The 20,269-nt window shown below is 37.1% G+C and overlaps 2 protein-coding genes, 1 long non-coding RNA gene and 1 pseudogene across 3 annotated transcripts; 3 read left to right on the top strand and 1 right to left on the bottom strand.

Annotated features, from left to right (window-relative positions):
* Positions 1 to 800: 800 nt before the first annotated feature.
* On the bottom strand, positions 801 to 16,099 carry LOC132283230 (uncharacterized). Its single transcript, XR_009471973.1, has 3 exons — positions 15,814 to 16,099; positions 15,613 to 15,717; positions 801 to 1,343 (listed from the first exon to the last, which is right to left on the bottom strand). It is a non-coding gene; the product is annotated as an uncharacterized LOC132283230 (long non-coding RNA).
* Positions 3,651 to 4,622, top strand: LOC132283229 (receptor-like protein kinase FERONIA). Its single transcript, XM_059785153.1, has one exon. The coding sequence runs from the start codon at positions 3,651 to 3,653 to the stop codon at positions 4,620 to 4,622; it is 972 nt and encodes a 323-aa protein (XP_059641136.1).
* LOC132283228 (receptor-like protein kinase FERONIA) lies at positions 4,802 to 8,439 on the top strand (annotated as a pseudogene).
* On the top strand, positions 9,060 to 14,067 carry LOC132283227 (receptor-like protein kinase FERONIA). Its single transcript, XM_059785152.1, has 2 exons — positions 9,060 to 13,183; positions 13,807 to 14,067. The coding sequence occupies exons 1-2, from the start codon at positions 9,545 to 9,547 to the stop codon at positions 13,831 to 13,833; spliced, it is 3,666 nt and encodes a 1,221-aa protein (XP_059641135.1). The 5' UTR covers positions 9,060 to 9,544; the 3' UTR covers positions 13,834 to 14,067.
* Positions 16,100 to 20,269: the final 4,170 nt, after the last annotated feature.

The following is a 20,269-nucleotide window of genomic DNA, read 5'->3' as shown; positions in this document are numbered from 1 at the left end:
TTTGTTGTGTTGCTGAGATGGTTGTTTTAGAGTACTACAGGGTTATCTTTATTGTTCTAGGGTTTTCTTTACAAGCTGAGGTTATGAATTCTCAGAACCTGACATGCAATTCAAATGATCTCAAGGCATTACGGGGTTTCTTGAAACGTCTGGAGTCAGAAATTGTTGGTTGGGACTTCAATTCATCAGCCCCCAATTGTTGTAATTGGGTAGGCATCACTTGCAATTCCTCGTCATCTCTCGGATTGAATGATGATCTTGTGGACTCCGGTAGGGTGGTGAAGTTGGATCTTGGAAAGCAGAGATTAACGGGTGAGCTCTCCGAATCATTAGGCCATTTGGACCAGCTCTAAACCTTCAATCTCTCTCACAATTTCCTCCGAGGCTCGCTTCCCATGTTGCTCTTACATTTGCCTAACTTAGAGGTGCTAGACTTGAACAACAATGAATTTTCTAGCCAGATTCCGACAAATATAAGCCTGCCTTCAATCCAACATCTTGACATGTCGGATAATTCTTTTAGTGGTTCGGTTCCTGTGGGTATTTGTGACAACTCACCCCGAATTCGGGTTATCTATGTTGCTATGAATTATTTCCAAAGTCATTTTCCAACAAGATTTGGCAATTGTAGTTCATTAGAGCATCTCTTCGTCGGTTCAAATTATCTCACTGGTGGTATACCAGAAGATGTATTTCAGCTACCAAATTTGGCGCGATTGAGTATTCAGGATAACATGCTTTACGGGGAGCTGAGCACGGGTATTGGTAACCTTTCTCAATTAAATCAACAGAGATTGGGATTTTAATAAAAATTAAACTGAAACCACAATTTGAAGTAAAAACATGGCAATTACATTGAAACCAAATATTTACAATCCCATGACAGAATCACAATTACAGCAATTCAAAACACGTAATTCTCTTTCATTGTAAAAGAGTTCTCTTTCATTGTAAAAAAGTTTTCAATTCAAGCGTGAAGTCGTTTTCAATATCACCTCTCCAATTTCAAACTCTATCTCTAGATTTCTTCATCTGTTTTCTCTCACTACATTTCGGAACAATTCAACTTCACTCTACAAATTACTCCACTCTTCCTCTCTCTACATTTGTTATTGAAAACTTTGATAGTGGCGACACCTGACGAAACTCTGGATTGGACCAATAGTGCTAAATTTGTTCTTTTGAGCTCTGTATCTGAATCACTCTGTTCACAGACCTCAAATCACTTTGAATCACTTGTTTCTCCTGAAGAACTGGTCCAATCCTCAACCTCCATTATATCAATTATTGACCATATAACTTTCATATCAACCATTTAAGAGCAAGCTAAAAATCATTGTAACCTGAAAATGGGAAACAGCAGTAAAATGTAAGTATCAAAAGGACTATTCAGGGCTACAAGAAAAATAAAACAAAAACACAGATTTTAACCATAATTTTTGAATAAGAGTATCAATTATTTTTTACCATTTGTGGTCATATCTATAGATCATAGGGCAAGTAATTGTAGCACCTTAAAATGAAAAGTGGACTAAGGATGAGGCGTAATAGCTATTAGCTAGCCACTTAGCATCTAGCAATTTTGAATTGTCCAATATCCAAAATACTCCCATACGGATTTTTGGAATTCCTACGATGCAATCAAAATTCAAACCATACGGATTTTTCATGAGAAATCAAAATTCAAACCAGTATCACTTAATGAAATCAAAATTCAAACCAGAATTTTTTCAAAAATCATTCTAATTGCATATCATTCATCATATATTAGTGGATTCAAATTTTTAGCGTTGCAAGTCCAAATTTAGTACAAACGTATACAAATATACAAATAGTATAGCATCACATATAAATCATTACGTGTATCTGCGTGTGTTTATATATATATATATATATAAAGAGAGAGAGAGAGAACTTACGCGTGGTAGAAAAATTGGGAGAGTTGCAGAGACAGATGGGAGGCCATAGAAGGAGAGAGAGAAAGAGAGAGAAGAGAGTTGTGACGGAGAGGAAAGTGAAAATGGGTTTGAGGCGGTCTGAGAAAGAAAATATTAGGTATTAAGAGTGATGGGCAAGTTCAGGCTTTATTATTATTTTAATATTAAACACCTGTCATAATCTCATTGGACCACGTCAGCGTGGACAGGTTCATCCTCGCCCGCAGGATGCAAGCATGAGGTTCATCCTCCGCCCGCAGGATGCAAGCATTGACCGGTCTATATATTTACGTGGACAAAAGTCCTATCTGATCTTATCATTTTTTGTGGAAAAATCTGACAGGACTTTTTCCAAGTCGTCCAAGTCTTCGTCCCATTGGCCCAAGCAAAGGACCTACATTGTTTAATGGCCACGAACATTATTTCTAATGGCCCACACATGCTGCTAGTTGACTTCAACCAATATTTAAAAGATCATGTTCCAATATTGAAAAATCAAGAAGAGTACTGCAAGGCAGAGTACAGAAGTATAGTAATACTACCGCAAATATCATGTTCCAATTTCATTTCTTACAAACCTATCTTTCTAATATTTTTTTCAAACACACACACACACATATATATATATATATATATAAGGACCTCCTAGCATTGGTGCCGCTAAGCATTTACTGAACAATTTTTATTTATTTATTTACTGAAACAAGTTTTTTTTTTTTTTTTTTTTTAATGGTGCATTCACTGAATGCAATTTTTTTTTAATGAAGAAGAGTACTGCAAGGCAGAGTACAAAAGTATAGTAATACTACCGCAAATATCATGTTCCAATTTCATTTCTTACAAACCTACCTTTCTAATTTTTTTTCAAACACACACACACACACATATATATATAAGGAGCTCCTAGTATTGGTGCCGCTAAGCATTTACTGAAACAAGTTCTTTTTGTTTTTTTTTTTTTTTAATGGTTCATTCGGTGAACAAGTCTTTTTTTTTTAAAAAAAAAAAAAAAAAAAAAAGTGCATTCAGTGAACAAGTTGCTTGAAGGAATTGCGTTAGCTGGAATTGGAAAAATGAGATAATCGTAGATTATTATTTGAGGAGTATTGTGTTTGGGAATGCTCCTTGTAGCTAGTTGTATTTTCTCTTCAAATAATATCTCACTTACCGAAAAAATAATAATAATAAAGTAAAAAGGAGAGAAGCAAGAGCCAAGGTGGTCCAAACCCATCAAAACTTTCTTAAAGTCCCATTTTCTAGAAGAACTTGTTAGCTAGCCCAATCACATATGCAGCCAAGTGAGCATAGCCAATCACATTTTCATCATTCTAGTAAAAATTTGCAACCAAGTTTCACAGCGATTTCTTTTCTCCTGAGCTACCATCTTCTTTTTGTTGGAAAATCTGCCAGAGACTTTTACTAGTCTTCTTAATCTTCTATTTTTTTGGGCTCGACTTAAATAACCCACTCGTTTGGCTGCTCTCTCTCTCCCACCCTTAGCTTGAAATACAATCTCTTTGATTTTGTCCACATCAACCCAAAAAAAATCATGTAACTTTCTCATCTTAAAATCATCAGCATCATCCTCCTCTATCTCGTCCACCATCTTTTATTTATCAGAGCAGGTGAATTGCCTGTTCAATATTACCCAGTAGATGACATCACCGTTAATTGTGGCTCAGCTGGTATTTCTTCTGCTTTAGATGGCCGGGAATGGATCGGAGATATGGGGGGTTCAAAATTCACTTCTCTAAAGGAAGCAATAAGCTCATCAACAATTGTTCACCAATCACTTTTTGCCGATCATGTTCCCTACGTGACCGCTCGGACCTCTCGTGCTCAGTTCACCTATACATTTCAGCTCACACCTGGTCAAAAATTCATTCGCCTACACTATCATACCCTGGTTTTGAAAGATCCAAGGCATTTTTCACTGTTAAAGCAGGTCCATACACCCTCCTTACCAAATTCAGCGCTTCCCTTACTGCTGATATTTTGGGTGTAAGATATTTTGCAAAAGAATTTTGTGTCATCATTGAAAAAAATCAAGTATTCAGCATTACATGTTCTCCGTCTAAAAGTAGTGCAATTGATGATGTTTATGCTTTTATCAACGGCATTGAGATCGTCTCCATGCCCACTGCTCTTTATTACACTCCCCATGGTGATTTGGGTGCCAATCTTGTTGGCAACAAGTTCCGATTCTATATTGACAATGATACAGCACTAGAGATGGTTCATCGGTTAAATGTCGGAGGGAGATCCATTTTGTCGGTAGAAGATTTGGGCATGTTCCATATGTGGTTGGACGACAAGAATTACTTCTTACAATCAAGTCTTTTACGAGTCAGTACAAGAAATATGATCACATACACAAACATACCCACATACACTGCTCCATCTAGAGTTTATCAGACAGCTTGGGCAATAGGTTCAAACCAACAAACGAACCAAGTGTTCAACTTTACATGGAAATTACTAGTAGATTTGGGATTTAGATATCTGGTTAGGCTCCATTTCTGTGAGCTTGAATTTGCGATCGGCCAAAAACAGTTTAATTTGCTGATTAATAATAAGATCATCGAAACTGATGCAGATGTGATCAAGTGGAGCAGTGGAAATGGAATTGCAGTATACAAAGACTGTGGTAATGATGGAAGGAGACCGATTACAGTACCGACGTGATCTAATCATAACTTTGCAGCTTAAGTATGAATCAATCACTAAAAACATTGATGTAGTTCTAAAGGGTATAGAGATATTTAAGTTGAGCAACCCGGACAACAATCTCGCCAGCGTTAAATCCTATTTCAACCACACATGCTCCCATATCCGGAATCCCATCTCTCCAAAGATTAGTTTTGGCTTTTGGTACCATGAATGTGATTGTAACAGGTGCAATACTTGTACTCACCGCATTGAATTTCATAGCTTACCATTTAAACATTTCGGTATCAAACTCTAGCAAATTAAAAATCTCATCAAAATCGGATGTGGATGAGGATGAGGATGAGGATGAGGAGTTATGCCGATGCTTTTCACTTGTTGAGATTCAATTGGCTACCAACAACTTTGATGATGCACTTGTCATCGGTGAAGGTGGATTTGGTAATGTGTTCAAAGGGTTCATTGATGGTGGAATCAAGCCGGTCGCCATAAAACGGTTGCATTCCGAGTCAGGCCAAGGTGTTCGGGAGTTTCGGGCAGAGATTGACGTGCTTTCCAAGCTCCGACATAATCATTTAGTTTCTCTTATCGGCTACTGCGACAAATCTCAGGAGATGATTTTGGTGTACGAGTACATGGCCCATGGGACCCTTGATGATCATCTCCACAAAACTAGTAGAAATGGTAATGGTAACTCTCCTCTTTCGTGGATGCAACGACTCAAGATCTGTATTGATGCTGCGCATGGGTTGGACTTCTTACATACGGGTAGCGGTGCACAAAATGAAATCATACACCGCGACGTAAAGAGCTGTAACATTTTGTTGGATGAAAATTGGTTAGCCAAGATTTCAGATTTTGGTTTGTCCAGATTCACAAGCCTGTCGTGCAGCCACATTAGTGCAAATGGGCACATTCGGGTATTTGGATCCAGAGTATTTCAAGACTCAAAGACAGACTAAGAAATCAGATGTGTACGCATTTGGTGTGGTATTGTTCGAAGTGTTATGTGGGAGGCCGGCTGTGGATTTAACAGTTGAGGAAGAGCAGCATAGTCTAGTCCTGTGGGCTAAAAAGTGCATCAGAAGAGGAACACTTGATCAGCTAGTTGATTCGAGTGTGAATGACCAAATCTCAGCTCATTGTTTAAGAGTATTTGCGGAAATTGCCAACAAATGCTTGCATGATCGTCCGAATGAACGTCCTACAATGGCTGAAATAGCGGCAAGACTAGAATCAATTGCATTACAATCGCAGCAGGGGAAGGCCGAGTCTTATGCAGAGCAAGAGGTTTTCGATTTTGGTGGGACAAGCAATGAGAACAACATTGATTGGACGAGTATTACATCGGGGGATTCTACCTCAACGTCCGGGCAATTCAGTATTCTTCCTATCGATGAAATAAATAAACGGTCAGTGGTGGCGGATGGTATTTTACCAGCTGGAACACATGGGAAAAATGTGAAAGGTGGGAAAAAGAGGGTGGATTATGGTTCTAATCAGGGAGGACCATTGTTATCAGGGTGGCGGTTATGGGACTCGCTTTGGCAAAGGAGACCTTCGTCATCAACAACAAAAGCTTATTCACTGGAACTGCAGGAATCCGCTGATTGGAGAATCTGGTAATCAACTACTGCTCTTTTTAGGTTGAAAATAAATAAATTAATATATAATAATAATAATAATATATCTTAATTTTAAGAAAGTGAGAACATTAAACACATATATATATATACACACACAGTTTGAGAAGGCTTTTCTATTTTCTTTTCATTTCAACGACTTGTAGGCACTTAACAGTTGTGTTAGAATGAGTAAATAAGTTTTAGAAGAGGAAAAGACTTGTAATTTCTCAGGTTGGGTCATCAATCAAGAAATAAAAATCGAAAAGATGAAAATTTACTTCAAGAATTTTTTTTTGGAGAGAGTTTTGGGGCTAAATTTATATTAAGGAGAGTGCACTTCCTTTGTAAGCTTCATTATTCGAAAATGCTTTTTTCGGGAATGAAGATAAATACTTCAATACCAAAGTTCATTAATAATTGGAAGTACCATTCATTCATTTCCGTGATCAACTATAAACTTCTATTTTGTGCAGAAAAATGCGGCACGGCCATCAGTGCCCCAATTTGGGGATTGGGACCAAGAGGGAACATTGCCCGACTACTCTCTAGTCTTCGAAAAAAATAAGAGAAATAAGGAAGCGAAACAAGAGGGATGTGACGGAAGCTGAAAAATAAATGAAGGATTATAATTTAGCAAAAATTTCAAACTCAAAAGAGTTGCAATAGTTCTTTCTCAATTATTCATTTAAAGACATGTTTATAAATAGAGCCCTGATACATCTTCCGACCCCAAGCACTGAAAAATCATCCGAATCAGACTTGGCATGCCACGACATCTCACAAATCATGCCACGACACACCTTTACTTTCTCTTTCTGAAAGACCCGACAGCCAAAAAAAAAAAAAAACTCATCTCTTTCTCAATTTATTTACATAGTGATAGTAAATGTGAGGAATCCGATTGAAAATTCAATTTGATGATGGTGGTGGTTGAAGATGACAAATGGGTTAGAGAGAGAGAGAGGCGAGACAAATGGGTTTATAGAGAAGAAAGGTACAGGCGATTCATTGCCGCCGCTCCTAGCATCGCCGCCAAACTGGGAGCCAAAGGAAGGTGCAGGGGCGTCGAACAAAAGGCCGGTGCCGGTGGACAAGGACGGAAGAAACAGAGAGAACACCGGCGAAGGTGAGCAACGGAACTAAACCGGAACTCCGGCGAACAAGGATCTCAGCGACACGGATGAAGGCTCGAATGAGGGCGACGGCAGAGATGGACGGCCAATAATAAGACTTGAACACCAATAATTAAACAACCGAAATATCATCTCCTCCCACCAAAAATACACAGAGAGGGTATGAGAAAGAGAAGGATTAGAGATCATGAATATCGTACCCCAATCATCATCAAATTAAGAATTTCATCTCTCAATTGCTTGGAGGCGTGCCGCCGGAAACTTCGTCGCTTCAAATTATTCCCGATGACGACACCGCCACAACAGATCCAACCAAGTGACCTCCTTTGCCTTTGCCGTCGACATCACAGGCCAAGCCATCGCTGGATCGGAGGTCTTTGGCTCCTACGGGCACTTAATCACGGTTGTTAGTCCAATTTCCTCCTTTATTGAAGTCAATCCGGAGCTTTAGTAACAAAATGGACCCTCGGATGGAAGGCACCGAGTAGAGAAATGAAGAACAATGGAAGAAACAGAGGAAGGGGATTCGTGGAGAGAGAATGAGAGAGAGAAAGAGCTCTGTGTTTTTGGGGTCTGACGTGGCCTATCCACGTTGGATTCAAAGGATATGTCGGTAGATTGGGTCGGAAGTTGTATCATTATCATTTTTCTTATAAATATATATAGACATATCTTGTACAGGCTTCTTCAAACAAAGCCGTCCTATGAATTGCAAAAATCTTACTTTTGTTCTGCACTATAATTCGAACATTCATTTTGTTCTCTTTGCCTGATCGGGCAGTTGGTCGGAAAGGGAATGCTCCTGGGAGGTTTAATCCCTATCCCCTTCTGTGTGTGCTCCAAATTTAGAAACTGCAAACATCCCCGAATTGGTTGTTGAAAGCATTACCATCTTGACAAACTGTATTCATATGTTAACTATAAACTTAGGCGTTCATTTGAATTAATTAATGAATTGATAAAATATTAACAATCAGGAGCTGTAGGAAAGGTTGAGGTAGAAGGTGCGTGAGTTTGTTGTAAGGTAAAAAAAAAAATTAAAAAATAAATAGGATTAAAAAGAAAAAAAAAAAAATATATATATATATATATATATCACATGAATATATCCAAAAATATATAATTTAGTTATCTATATATGCGACTTAGCTTTCCCATTTCAAAGAATGGAGAGTTCAGTTCCGTTCAAGCACATTATAAGAGTTTATTTGCCAAGTTAGTTTGTTTACCCATGACCACAAAATAGTTAACTTTTGATAAAGTTGTATTTATTTGTAAAATAGACCATAGGTGGATTGATGATTTAGGACTTGGTAATCTATGAATATACAGAAACCCTGGTGCACCATGGGATAGTGGTCAGTCAATGGCTTAATATCAAACTACTTCTACGGAAAAGACAATCAAAGTGGTCCTCATTTTCAAAGCAAGTGGTCTAAAGTTCCACAGTGCTGCCAAAAGACTAGTATGCATGATGATCTGGTTATTTTCCAAGTCGTCCGAGTCTTCGTTCCATTGGGCCAAGCAAGGACCTACATTGTTTAATGGCTTACCAACATTATTTCTAAAGGGAGATGTACATATAAATTGGGTTGTTCAATATTGTTTGTTGTCACATACTGGTAGCTCACTTCAATCAATATTGAAAAGAATAGATATTCTATAAGATTTCATCTAGAAATGATATTGGAATTCCACTTGCTCTTTTGTAAATGAAATGACATAATTAGAAGTATTCAACACTACATTTATTCTAAAATACAACAGTACAGTAGTAGTGCATATATCATGTCCAAATTTCATTTCTTACAAACCTATCTTTCTAATTTTTCCAATTAATAACTAGGAAAACTTCTTTCTAATCTTTCTAAAATACATATAAAAAAATAAAAACTTCTGCCCAAACTAGACTGTCTGTCATTTGCAATGAAGCTCAGAAATACACCTCCGTCTAGAAGGTGCCGAGTACCTTCTTTTTCATAGCGATACCAAAGAAGACTCTTTTGTAAACTACCTTGTTCTTTTTGGTGGAAAATCTGCCATTGACTTTTACAAATCTTCTTAATCATCTATTTTTTGGGGCTAGACTTTAACAACCCACTCGTTTGGCTGTTCTTTCTCTCCCCACCCAACTGTGAGGAATACAATCTCTTTGATTCTGTCCAGAGCACCAAAAAAAACCATGTACCTTTCTCATCTTAGAATCATCAGCACCTTCTACCTTGTCCACCATCTTTTATTCACTGGAGCAGGTGAGTTGCTTACCCAATATTACCCAGAAGATGACATTGCCGTTAACTGTGGCTCCACTGGTATTTCTTCTGCTTTAGATGGCCGGGAATGGATCGGAGATGTGGGTTCAAAATTCACTTCCCCAAAAGAGGAAAAAGGCAAATCAATAAGCTCATCAATTGTTCACCAATCACTTTTTGCCGATCATGTTCCCTACATGACTGCTCGGATCTCTCGTGCTCAATTCACCTATACATTTCAACTCAGACCAGGTCAAAAATTCATTCGCCTACACTTTTTTCCAGCTTTATACCCTGGTTTTGAAAGATCTAAGGCCCTTATCACTGTTACAGCAGGTCCATACACCCTCCTTAGCAATTTCAGCGCTTCCCTTACTGCTAATGTTTTAGGTGTAAGATATTTTGCAAAAGAATTTTGTGTCAACATTGAAAACAATCAAGTTTTTAGCATAACATTCTCTCCATTTAAAAGTAGTGCAAGTGATGATGTTTATGCTTTTATCAATGGAATTGAGATTGTCTCCATGCCCGCCGGTCTTTATTACACTCCAGCTGGTGATTTGGGAACCCATGTCGTTGGCAACGAGTTTCGATTCTATATTGATAACGGCACTGCACTAGAGATGATTCACCGCTTAAATGTTGGAGGGAGATCCATTTTGTCTGTAGAAGATTTGGGCATGTTTCGTATGTGGTATGGGGATAAGAAATACTTATTACAATCAAGTTATTTACAAGTCAGTGCGAGCAATATGATCACATACACAAACATACCCACATATTCTGCACCACTTAAAGTTTATCAAACAGCTTGGTCAATAGGTTCGAACCAACAAACGAACCAAGTGTACAACTTCACATGGAAATTACCAATAGATTTGGGATTCAGATATCTGGTTAGGCTCCATTTCTGTGAGCTTGAGCCCATCACAACTGAGACCAGTAAGAAACGGTTTGATCTGATGATAAACAATAAGATCATTGAGGCTGATGCAGATGTGATCAAATGGAGCGGTGGACATGGTGTTGCAGTATACAAGGACTATATGGTTATGATGGAAGGAGACAGAATGAAGAGTGGGCGTGATCTAATCATAGCTCTGCAGCTCAAGTATGAGTCAAGCACTAAAAAGTTTGATGCAATTCTCAAAGGTATCGAAATATTTAAGTTGAGCAACCCCGACAACAATCTCGCCAGTGTTAATCCTGTTTTCATAGCACATGCTCCAATATCTGGGACTCCAAAACTCCAAAAATTAGTTTTACCTCTTGGCAGTATAAATATGACTGCAACAGGTATAATTCTTGTACTCACTCTATTGAACTTCATTGTTTACCATTTAAATCGTTTGGAATCAAACTCTAGCAAAATAAGTGTCTCATCATCATTGGATGAGGAGTTGCAACGACGCTTCTCACTTGTTGAGATCCAGTTGGCCACCCACAACTTTGATGATGGATTAGTCATCGGTAGAGGTGGGTTTGGTAATGTGTACAAAGGGCTCATAAACATGACCAGGACTGTTGCCATAAAGCGGTTGAATTCACAATCCAAACAAGGGGCTCACGAGTTTTGGGCTGAGATCAACACCCTTTCGAAGCTTCGACATAATCATCTCGTCTCTCTGATTGGCTACTGTGATGATTGTGAGGAGATGATCCTGGTCTACGAGTACATGGTCCATGGGACCCTTGCTGACCATCTCCACAAAGCTAGCAGAAATGGTAGTAATAAGTCTACTCTTTCCTGGGAACAACGACTCAACGTCTGTATTGGTGCTGCACGTGGGTTGGACTTCCTGCATAGGAGTAGCAGTGCCCACCATGGAATCATACACCGTGATGTGAAGAGTTCAAACATTTTGTTGGATGAAAATTGGGTAGCAAAGATTTCTGATTTTGGGTTGTCCAAAATGGACACTGCAAACATATCGCGCACCCACATGAGCACCAAAGTTAAAGGAACATTTGGGTATCTGGATCCAGAGTATTTGTTGACTGAAAGATTGACTAAGAAATCAGATGTGTATGGATTTGGTGTGGTATTGTTTGAAGTGCTGTGTGGTAGACGGGCTGTAGATTTAACACTAGAGGAGGAAGAGCATAGTCTAGCTCTATGGGCCCAAAAATGCATCCGAAAAGGAACAATTGATCAGCTCGTTGATTCCAATGTGAAGGAGCAAATCTCATCTCATTGTTTAAGAGGGTTTGCAGAAATTGCCAACAAATGCTTGCATGATCAACCAAATAAACGGCCTACAATGGCTGAAATAGTGGCAAATTTAACTACATTGGAGTTGCAGGGGAGGGCTGATTCTCAAGGGACTTGCATCGAGGAACAGGATATCGATGTTGGTGAGATTAGTATCGAGCACACTGAATGGAGTATTATGTCAAATGGTTCTCCCTCAACGTCTGGGCATTACAGTATGTCTCCTATCGAGGTAATAAATGAAAGCAAGGAGGCGAAGAGTATGTCACCTGGAACAAATAAAAATATGGAACTTGGGACAAAGAAGAAGGATTATAGTTCTAATAACGGACCCTCTTGGGGTCGGCAGTTGTGGGGCTTGCTTTGGAATAGACCAAGACTTTTAAAGAAAAAAGGTAATCATCCACTGGCAAAGGTACATTGTCGTCGCTTTTCACTGCTAGAGATTCAAGCCGCCACGAATAATTTCGATGATTGCTTCCTAATAAAAAATGATGACTATGGTAAGGTTTACCAGGGTGATATCCAAAAAATTGGGAAGGTTACTATCGAACGGCACTTGAACAGAAATAATTTGTCTCTCAGGATGGAGCTGGTGCAGTCCCATCTTCGATGCATCAACGTGGTATCCTTGGTTGGGTACTGCTATGATGAGCTTGAGATGATCCTGGTGTATGAATACATGGCCAACAAGACACTATCAGATTGTCTCCACAATACAATCAATAATCCTCTGTCATGGAAGCAGAGGCTTCAAATCTGCATTGGTGCTGCACGAGGACTGAACTACCTTCATACAGGTGTGGTGCAGACAAATATCCATGGTGGTGTGACCAAATTTGTGGAGCGGACAATTATCCATCGTGACGTGAAGTCATCCAATATTCTCTTGGATCAAAACTGGGTTGCAAAGATTGCAGGTTTCGGGTCGTCTTTGTTTGTTTCCAAGTACCAAATGTTCATCACCACAAAAGTTGCGGGCACACCAGGCTATGTAGATCCAGAGTATCTTCTTACTTCCCTTTTTTCCATAAAATCTGATGTTTACTCTTTTGGCGTGGTGTTGCTTGAAGTGTTGTGCGCGAGGAAAGCAGTAGTATCTATGGAAGTCTGGAATGAGTGGAGGAATCTAAGCAAGTGGGCCTTAGATTGCATAGAAGCAGGGTCGGTTGAACAGATCATTGATCCATATCTGATCGGGAATGTATCGACTACGTCTTTAAACGAGTTTGTGGAGATTGCTAGGAAATGCTTGCTTCCCAGAGGGAGTGAACGCCCTTCAATGACTGATGTTGTGCGTGCACTCGAGCTTGCTCTGGAACTGCAGGAAACTGCTGATGTTGCATTGGAGAATGAGGTAATCAACTACTCTCTTTCTATGTATATATTTTTTTGATAAGTATAAAACTATGGGATTGACCAGATGGCTTTTGATTTAATAAAAGAATTCTTTCAATCTAGTAAAAATACTATGTATAGTTCACCACAACTACATGTTTGATATCATTGCTGTAGCAATGTATGGTCTGGGACTCGGGGCTTGTATTCGCATATCTTGTCATGTTTCAAAGATCACCAAGTAGATTGATATAGACTAATATGGTTGCATGCTGGGAGTATTTGGGTCCAAATACGTGGATTCTCCAACTTGTACATCATCTTATTCCTTCCGAGTTCTTGTTAGCACTTTGTAAATATTTTACTTTTATTTGATAGTATTCTGAACTGGCCGTAAAGTAATCCCTGCAGTTTCCAACAATTGATATACACACCAAAAATTTTATGGATATATATATAAAAAAAAAATTCTATACATCTTCCTCAACTACAAGTATAAAAATTTAAAGTATCCTTCTATTTAGTGTTTTTCGCTCATCTTTATGGTAGGGACTAGTAGAACACATCAATTATAGTTCACATGAGTTAATCTCATCAGAGTGATATACTAACTTCATTCATCATTCTTCATCATCTTTGCAGGACATGGAGCTCTCTGGCTCACGCTGAATAACTTGTGTTCCTGTAATACTTAATATATATTGGATAACATCTTTTAGGGTGGATTGGTATGGTATTTTTGGAAATTATTATGTGATTTCAATTGTGGGTGTTGGATTGAGACAATTTGTAATGTTTGGTTTGGTGCTATGAATGTGTTTTTGGATAAATTGGCTTATGCTCTTGCTGTGCTATTGGAAATTCAGTATCAGGGAATGCAGTTAGATTAGTTTTCTTAATGCTTATGTGAACTGTAGTTTGGGAATGTCTTGCAAGATTATCAAAAAAGCTCTAGGAGAAAGCTTGAAGCTACTATTAGAGACCCTTTCTTGGGTTTTGCCTTACTATATCTATTGAGATGAATGGTTGAGTTTTGATTTTCAGATTCTTTAGCGAGAGAGAAGTGAAAATTTTATTAAGGTTCTGTTATTTGCACAGATACCTTTCTGGATCCTTTAGTCACCAACATTTTAGATTCAATGTATTTAACACCTTAACCAGGTAGGGCTTCAAAGTTGTAGACATGTTCAAATTTAGCTATGGTGTCTTTTTAGACTCAAACTGCATTGGAATAGACATAACTTTCAGTAGACATCTGTATTCAATTAACTAACAAAAGATTTTTTTTTTTTATGGTACTAACAAAAGATTTTCATTGCCACAAATGCTTGCACGGGCAACCGAATGAACGGCCTACAATGGCTGAAGTGGTCAAAAGACTCAAATTAATTATATTGGAGTTGCAGGGGAGCGTCGACTCTTATACAGCCGAATTTCATATGATTTGTTGAAATAATTAATTTTCAGGAATATTATACGATGAAATTTTGGTACAAATAGCATTTTGATCCTAAGGTAATTTTTGTTAAAGAATTGGAACTTATCTAAGCTAAGAAATGGCAATAAGAAAGTCATCCATGACTTTAAATGGTGAAGAAATTTTTTCCATGACTAATTTTGAATGGAAAGCTCAAACACGCTTCAATTCCCTGTCTTGAGGGTTCTTAGAGGAGTGCTACAAAAGGTCATATAACTGTTTTCCCATCATCGGTCTCGCCATGTATATATTTTTAACCTAAAAAATGCTTAGGTATTAAACAGATAGCATAGAGCCTGTGAGGGTACCCAGAAATTGGCTGTTAAAACCCATTCCAACTTCATGAACAATCTATTAGACTAACCTTTTTAATCCATAAAAAATTTAAAATATTCAATCAGTCAATTAAATTGAAGTGTTTACCTAATTTATTTCAAATGCTACTCTCCTCAAGTGGCAATTATCACACACCAAGCCTATGACTAAAATGTTCCCTGGTGAAAAAATTTGTTCTGATGGACAAATTATAACATAACCCTGAAGATTTGTTGGTCAATCTTTGATTCACAGTTCAAAGATCCAAACAAAGTAAATTTATTACCTTTTGTTTTCCATCGAGTACTAAAACCTTTATTAGTGATTTTTATCACCGAGGATTTAAATTTTTTTATCAAAAAATTGTTAAATAGTAGCATTTTCATTTGGCAGAAACAACCTCAAATTGTGTATGTAGTATGTACTTCATTTGACTCACCACTAAACCACAAAAAATGTAGTATATATGAAAAACCTGTTTCTTAATCTATTCCTGTAGATGCATTACTAGTAACCTTAAACAATATATTATTAAGGAATAAGTAAAGCACGGAATGAAGATTTCAAAGCAAAGCATGAAATGAAAAGTAATATGCAAGTAAGAATTAAAAGGGGGAGAAAGAGGCAAGCAGGACCATTTTATTTAATATACTAACCTATCTTTCAAATTTCTCCAGTAAATAAGCATTCAGTGAACAAGTTGCTTCAAGGAATTGATCAGCTGCATGTTAAATTGGATTTTTGGAAGCTCATTTCCAGACCTAAAACTCAAGGGCGTTTAGGCACTTCAAAAATTGGAACCCTAATTCGACAAGAATTCTAACAAGTCAATATTGGCAAAGTAGATTAGAACGTACCTCATCAACAACCGAAGCTTCTGAGATGTTCGAATTCCCCATAGATCTGCTAGGGCTTGGAACTGAAGAAAGACTTTAAACCTAGAGCTTCTGCTAAGGCTTTGTTTGGAAGGAGAAGTATCAAAGCAATGTACAACCAGAATTCCCTTGATTGTTAAGGGCGGAATTGTTTCGTTTTTAGGATTTCTTTGATGCTATTCTATTGGTTTTAAGAGAGAAAATAATAAACTTCACGAATTACCTTATTGACCGATGCAACTAAGAAGAATTGATTTAAGTATCTTGAAAAGAATTTTATAATTTTTGAAAGTTAATAAGAATTTTTGTTGGGCTTTTATCCATTAATGTAAATTCAAAAATAGTTCTATTTTAAGAGTTCTCTTTGTAAAATGTAGTTGACAAATAATTTGTAAGTTTTTCTTGATGTTGTATGATCATAGGATGCATTTGCATATGCATATTTAGTTCTTAAATTTTGAAAAAATCTCAATTTACAATTACCATTTAAAATTAAACTTTTAGAAATTTCAATACTCAATTTTACCATGAAGTACCTGTTCTTCTCATAAACTTAAAGTTCTTAAGAATTTTTGTTGTATTTTATTTATTGATGTAATTACAAAAATAGTACTCTTTTAAGAGTTCTCTTTGTAAAATGGAGTTGACGAATAATTTGTAAGATCATCTCACCATTGTGTACATATATATTTTGTAAATATGATGTGATTTACACAAAAAAAAAAAATGTGAACTACTTATTTTGAAGTCCGGCCTGCAGCCATTATATTATATTGTGTAAAAATATATCTATTAATAACAAATAACCACGTATTATGCCCAAAACTCTACATCACTTTTATAAACCTTAGAATGAGAAATAGAGAGGAAAGAGAAAATATGCTATGTATTGTGTAAAAAAGTTGTGTAAAATTACACAATAATTTTACAAATTAATATAGTGACAATGTATTTTAACATATTGCTAGAGATAAAAACAAGTTTTATAAATTATGTATATGTTACACAAAGGGTTTAACACATTGTTAAAGATGCTCTAAGTTTTCCTTTTGTGCAATCATTGAATACATATGCATATACATATTTAGTACCTAAAATTTGAAAAAATCTCAATTTACCATTAACATTTAAAATTTAGCTTTTAGAAATTTCAATACTCAATTTTACTTCGAAGTACCACCGAACCTATTCTTCTCATAAACTTAATGTTCGTAAAAGTTCTGTTCGCCGCCTTTTAAAAAAAAAAAAAAAAAAAAGAAAAGAAAAAAAAAGAGTTAATTGCGCGGATACCTCTGCAAGTTTTGGTCTATTCTTCTCAACAACTCATCAACGAAATTATGAACAATGACACCCCTTGAAAATTCAAATGACATATTTGCCCTTTACTATTTTATTCCATTAATTCAGAAAGTATTTGACAAATGACTAAACTATCTCTCATCAATTTGTGTTAGAAATATAACATATACAATTAACATAGGGGAGCAAGGTGTGCCAGTTCTGTCAACAACCTCCAAGAGTCGTATCTTTCCCGGCAGCTATGATCAGATAAGCTTTTTTCTTCGCATATTCATAAATCAATTGTTGAAATTTTAAATTAATTTGATGGTATATATTCATAAGCCATCACCACCACCATCGACCGCCTTTTATGTCTCCGCTCACCACCGCAACATTCACCGCACAATCACCACCTACCATTGTTGATTCGTTCTCACCACCAACCACCACCTGCCACCTCTAACCGCCATAACTAAATCCACCATCCGCCCCTAACTTTCTTTCATTCTCTCTCCACTCACCACCGCAACATCGACCCTACAACCACCACCCACCATCGCCACCCGTTTTCCCCACTAACCACCACCACCACCAGAGGCAGCTCAATATAATTTGAGGTCTTAAGCGAAAAATATAAAAGTGACCTTTTAGTATCTAATATATAGAGTCAATTCAATTAATCTTTCTTGTACCATAATTGATCTTAGAGTTATACAACTTATACTTAATGAAAAATGAGGAAAAATATATCAGAAATAAGAAGGAAAAACACACACACACACACACACAAAAAAGATTAAAGTTAAAATAAGAATATGGAAAGTTTTACAAATTCTGGAGAAAAAAGAAAAAGTGAATGAAGAGCTGTGAGAGAGAGAGAGAGAGAAAGAGAAAGAAGAGGTAAGATAAAGATAGAAATCTTTTGGCCCCTATTAAATCTCTATTGTTTAGGGTTTAATAATCAATACAAATAAAAACTTTATATGTCATAAACAGGGTGGAGCTAGGAATTTGATTAGGACATATTATACATGAATAATTATTTTTATCTCCCTAACTAAGGCAATATACACGAATGCAAACTTGAGAAAAAATGAAGATTTGATTGAAGAAAGATAACGATTTAAAAAAAAAAAGTGAAGAAGAAAAAGTAGAGTAAAAAGGAAAAGAAGTAAAGAAAATATTGTCAACTGGTGTTCCAACAATTGGGCGGGAACTAGAGGATCTTTTATCCTCCATAGGTTGATCTTCACGGCATGTATCTACTTCATTTGGATGGAGAGAAATGATAGGGCCTACAAAGGAAAATCTTCTTCATCTGAGGCCATTTTATCAATGATAAGAAGAGCCATCCGAAATAAATTGGCTTCCCTCAAGATACTTAATTCAGGTTTTATCAAACATGCAACATCCCCGGATGTTGTTGAAGCTCATCCTTGAAAGCAAATTAGGCCACTTTTTGGGTTCCTCTTTCTTGTGGCTTTTGTTTTGTTATTTTGATTATGCCTATTGTAACGAGTGGGCGCTTGTCCATTTACCCAAAAGCTCGAACTATTGGGTAGTACTGCATACCCACCCATTTATACCCAATCACTTTCCCATCCGATTCCGATGTGGAACAAATGACCCTTGTTACATTCTCCCCCACCCAAATTCGCAATGCCCTCGTTGCGGTTCGGGCCACCCTGCCTACCCGGGATGCTAGCCCGGAAGCCTTCCGGGCCGGGTGCTTGGCGTGACACCGGATCAAGGATTGGGTCTGGCTCTGATACCAACTGTAACGGGTGGGCGCTTGCCCATTTACCCAAAAGCTCAAACTATTGGGTAGTGCTGCATACCCACCCATTTATACCCAATCACTTTTCTATCCGATTCCGATGTGGGACAAATGACCCTTGTTACACCTATCCAGTAGGCTAGTTGTACCTGCAGGGGCATGTCCCTGTAGTACGTGGCTATGTGCCTTGTTTGCTGAGCTCGTATTTCTCTTTCTTTTATTTCTCATATATATAATACTTACCCATTACATAAAAATAAAAAATAATAAAATAATAAAAAAAAAATGGTCAGAAGATAGAGGGAGGTATTTTAGAAAAATATAATTTTAGGGAGGCATTGTGTAAAAATTATATACATCATATTCATATAAACATGCAATAGTCAAAATTTTAATGTGCCAGCATGGGCTCAGGCTCTGAGAAAAATCCTAGCAGTAAGACACAGAGACAGACAACAGAAATAAAAAGAAGAAAAAGTGAGAAGTTGCTTTTAATAAAGTAGCAATAACTGAACAAGTTGGAGCCAGGAATGAAAATTACATATGCGAAGCTAATGGTACATTAATTATAAAAGGATGATATGATACTACTCTAAAAGCTGGTATTATTGCCTAAGTGCATGCTTACCCCTAAACTACCAAAACATAATGTAGTAGTAAATGTCCCAAAACAACTTTAAATTTGATAATTATCCATCCAAAAATCCGGGGAATAAAGAAAAAAGTGAAAGAGGCTCCGGAATAAAGAAAAAAAAAAGGGAAAGAGGGTGCCTGACCTACTCAAAAGGGGAATGATTAATTAATAAAGTGGAGTGGTTTCATTTGGAAAAAGGTAAATCGACTGGTGGGCATCACGCATGAGTCACTGACTTGGACTTGACTTCAAGTACTGTCCCAAGCCAAGAAATGATATTATACCCTTATCAAATAATTAAACCTAAGGAAAAAACTATTTGTGGTCGGTTAGGGGTGCATGATACCTTGTACTGATCAGGGGACATTTGTTTGATTGTCATACTTAAATTGAAATATGCTGGCCTAGAGGAAATATTAGACAGTTGATAAAAGCTTCTTTAACAAAAGTGGCAACTAAGCGTACAACAAAAATGAAACGAAAAGAAGAGAAAGTGAGGAATTGCTTTTATTAAAGTCGGAATAACAAAACAGGTTGGGTCAAGAAGGAACGAGAACCATTCATATAATATCCGAAGCACATGATTCAATTATAAAAGGATGCAACCTAAGTGTACATGATTGTTGAAAGAATAGAGTGGTGAATTGTAGGTGTTGGAGGAGTAAGTAATAATTAAAACGGTGGTTACAATATTATTTGTGAAGAAAGGGTACAGGTGGTGTTTATTAGCATTCCTGGTAGTAATA

Source organism: Cornus florida, unplaced genomic scaffold, assembly GCF_030987335.1.
Source record: "Cornus florida cultivar Cherokee Brave unplaced genomic scaffold, ASM3098733v1 CherokeeBrave_3.0.0_Hap2_Chr11, whole genome shotgun sequence".
Taxonomy (NCBI): domain Eukaryota; kingdom Viridiplantae; phylum Streptophyta; class Magnoliopsida; order Cornales; family Cornaceae; genus Cornus; species Cornus florida.
Note: the sequence above shows the minus strand (reverse complement) of the source record. Positions and strands in the feature narration are given on the sequence as shown.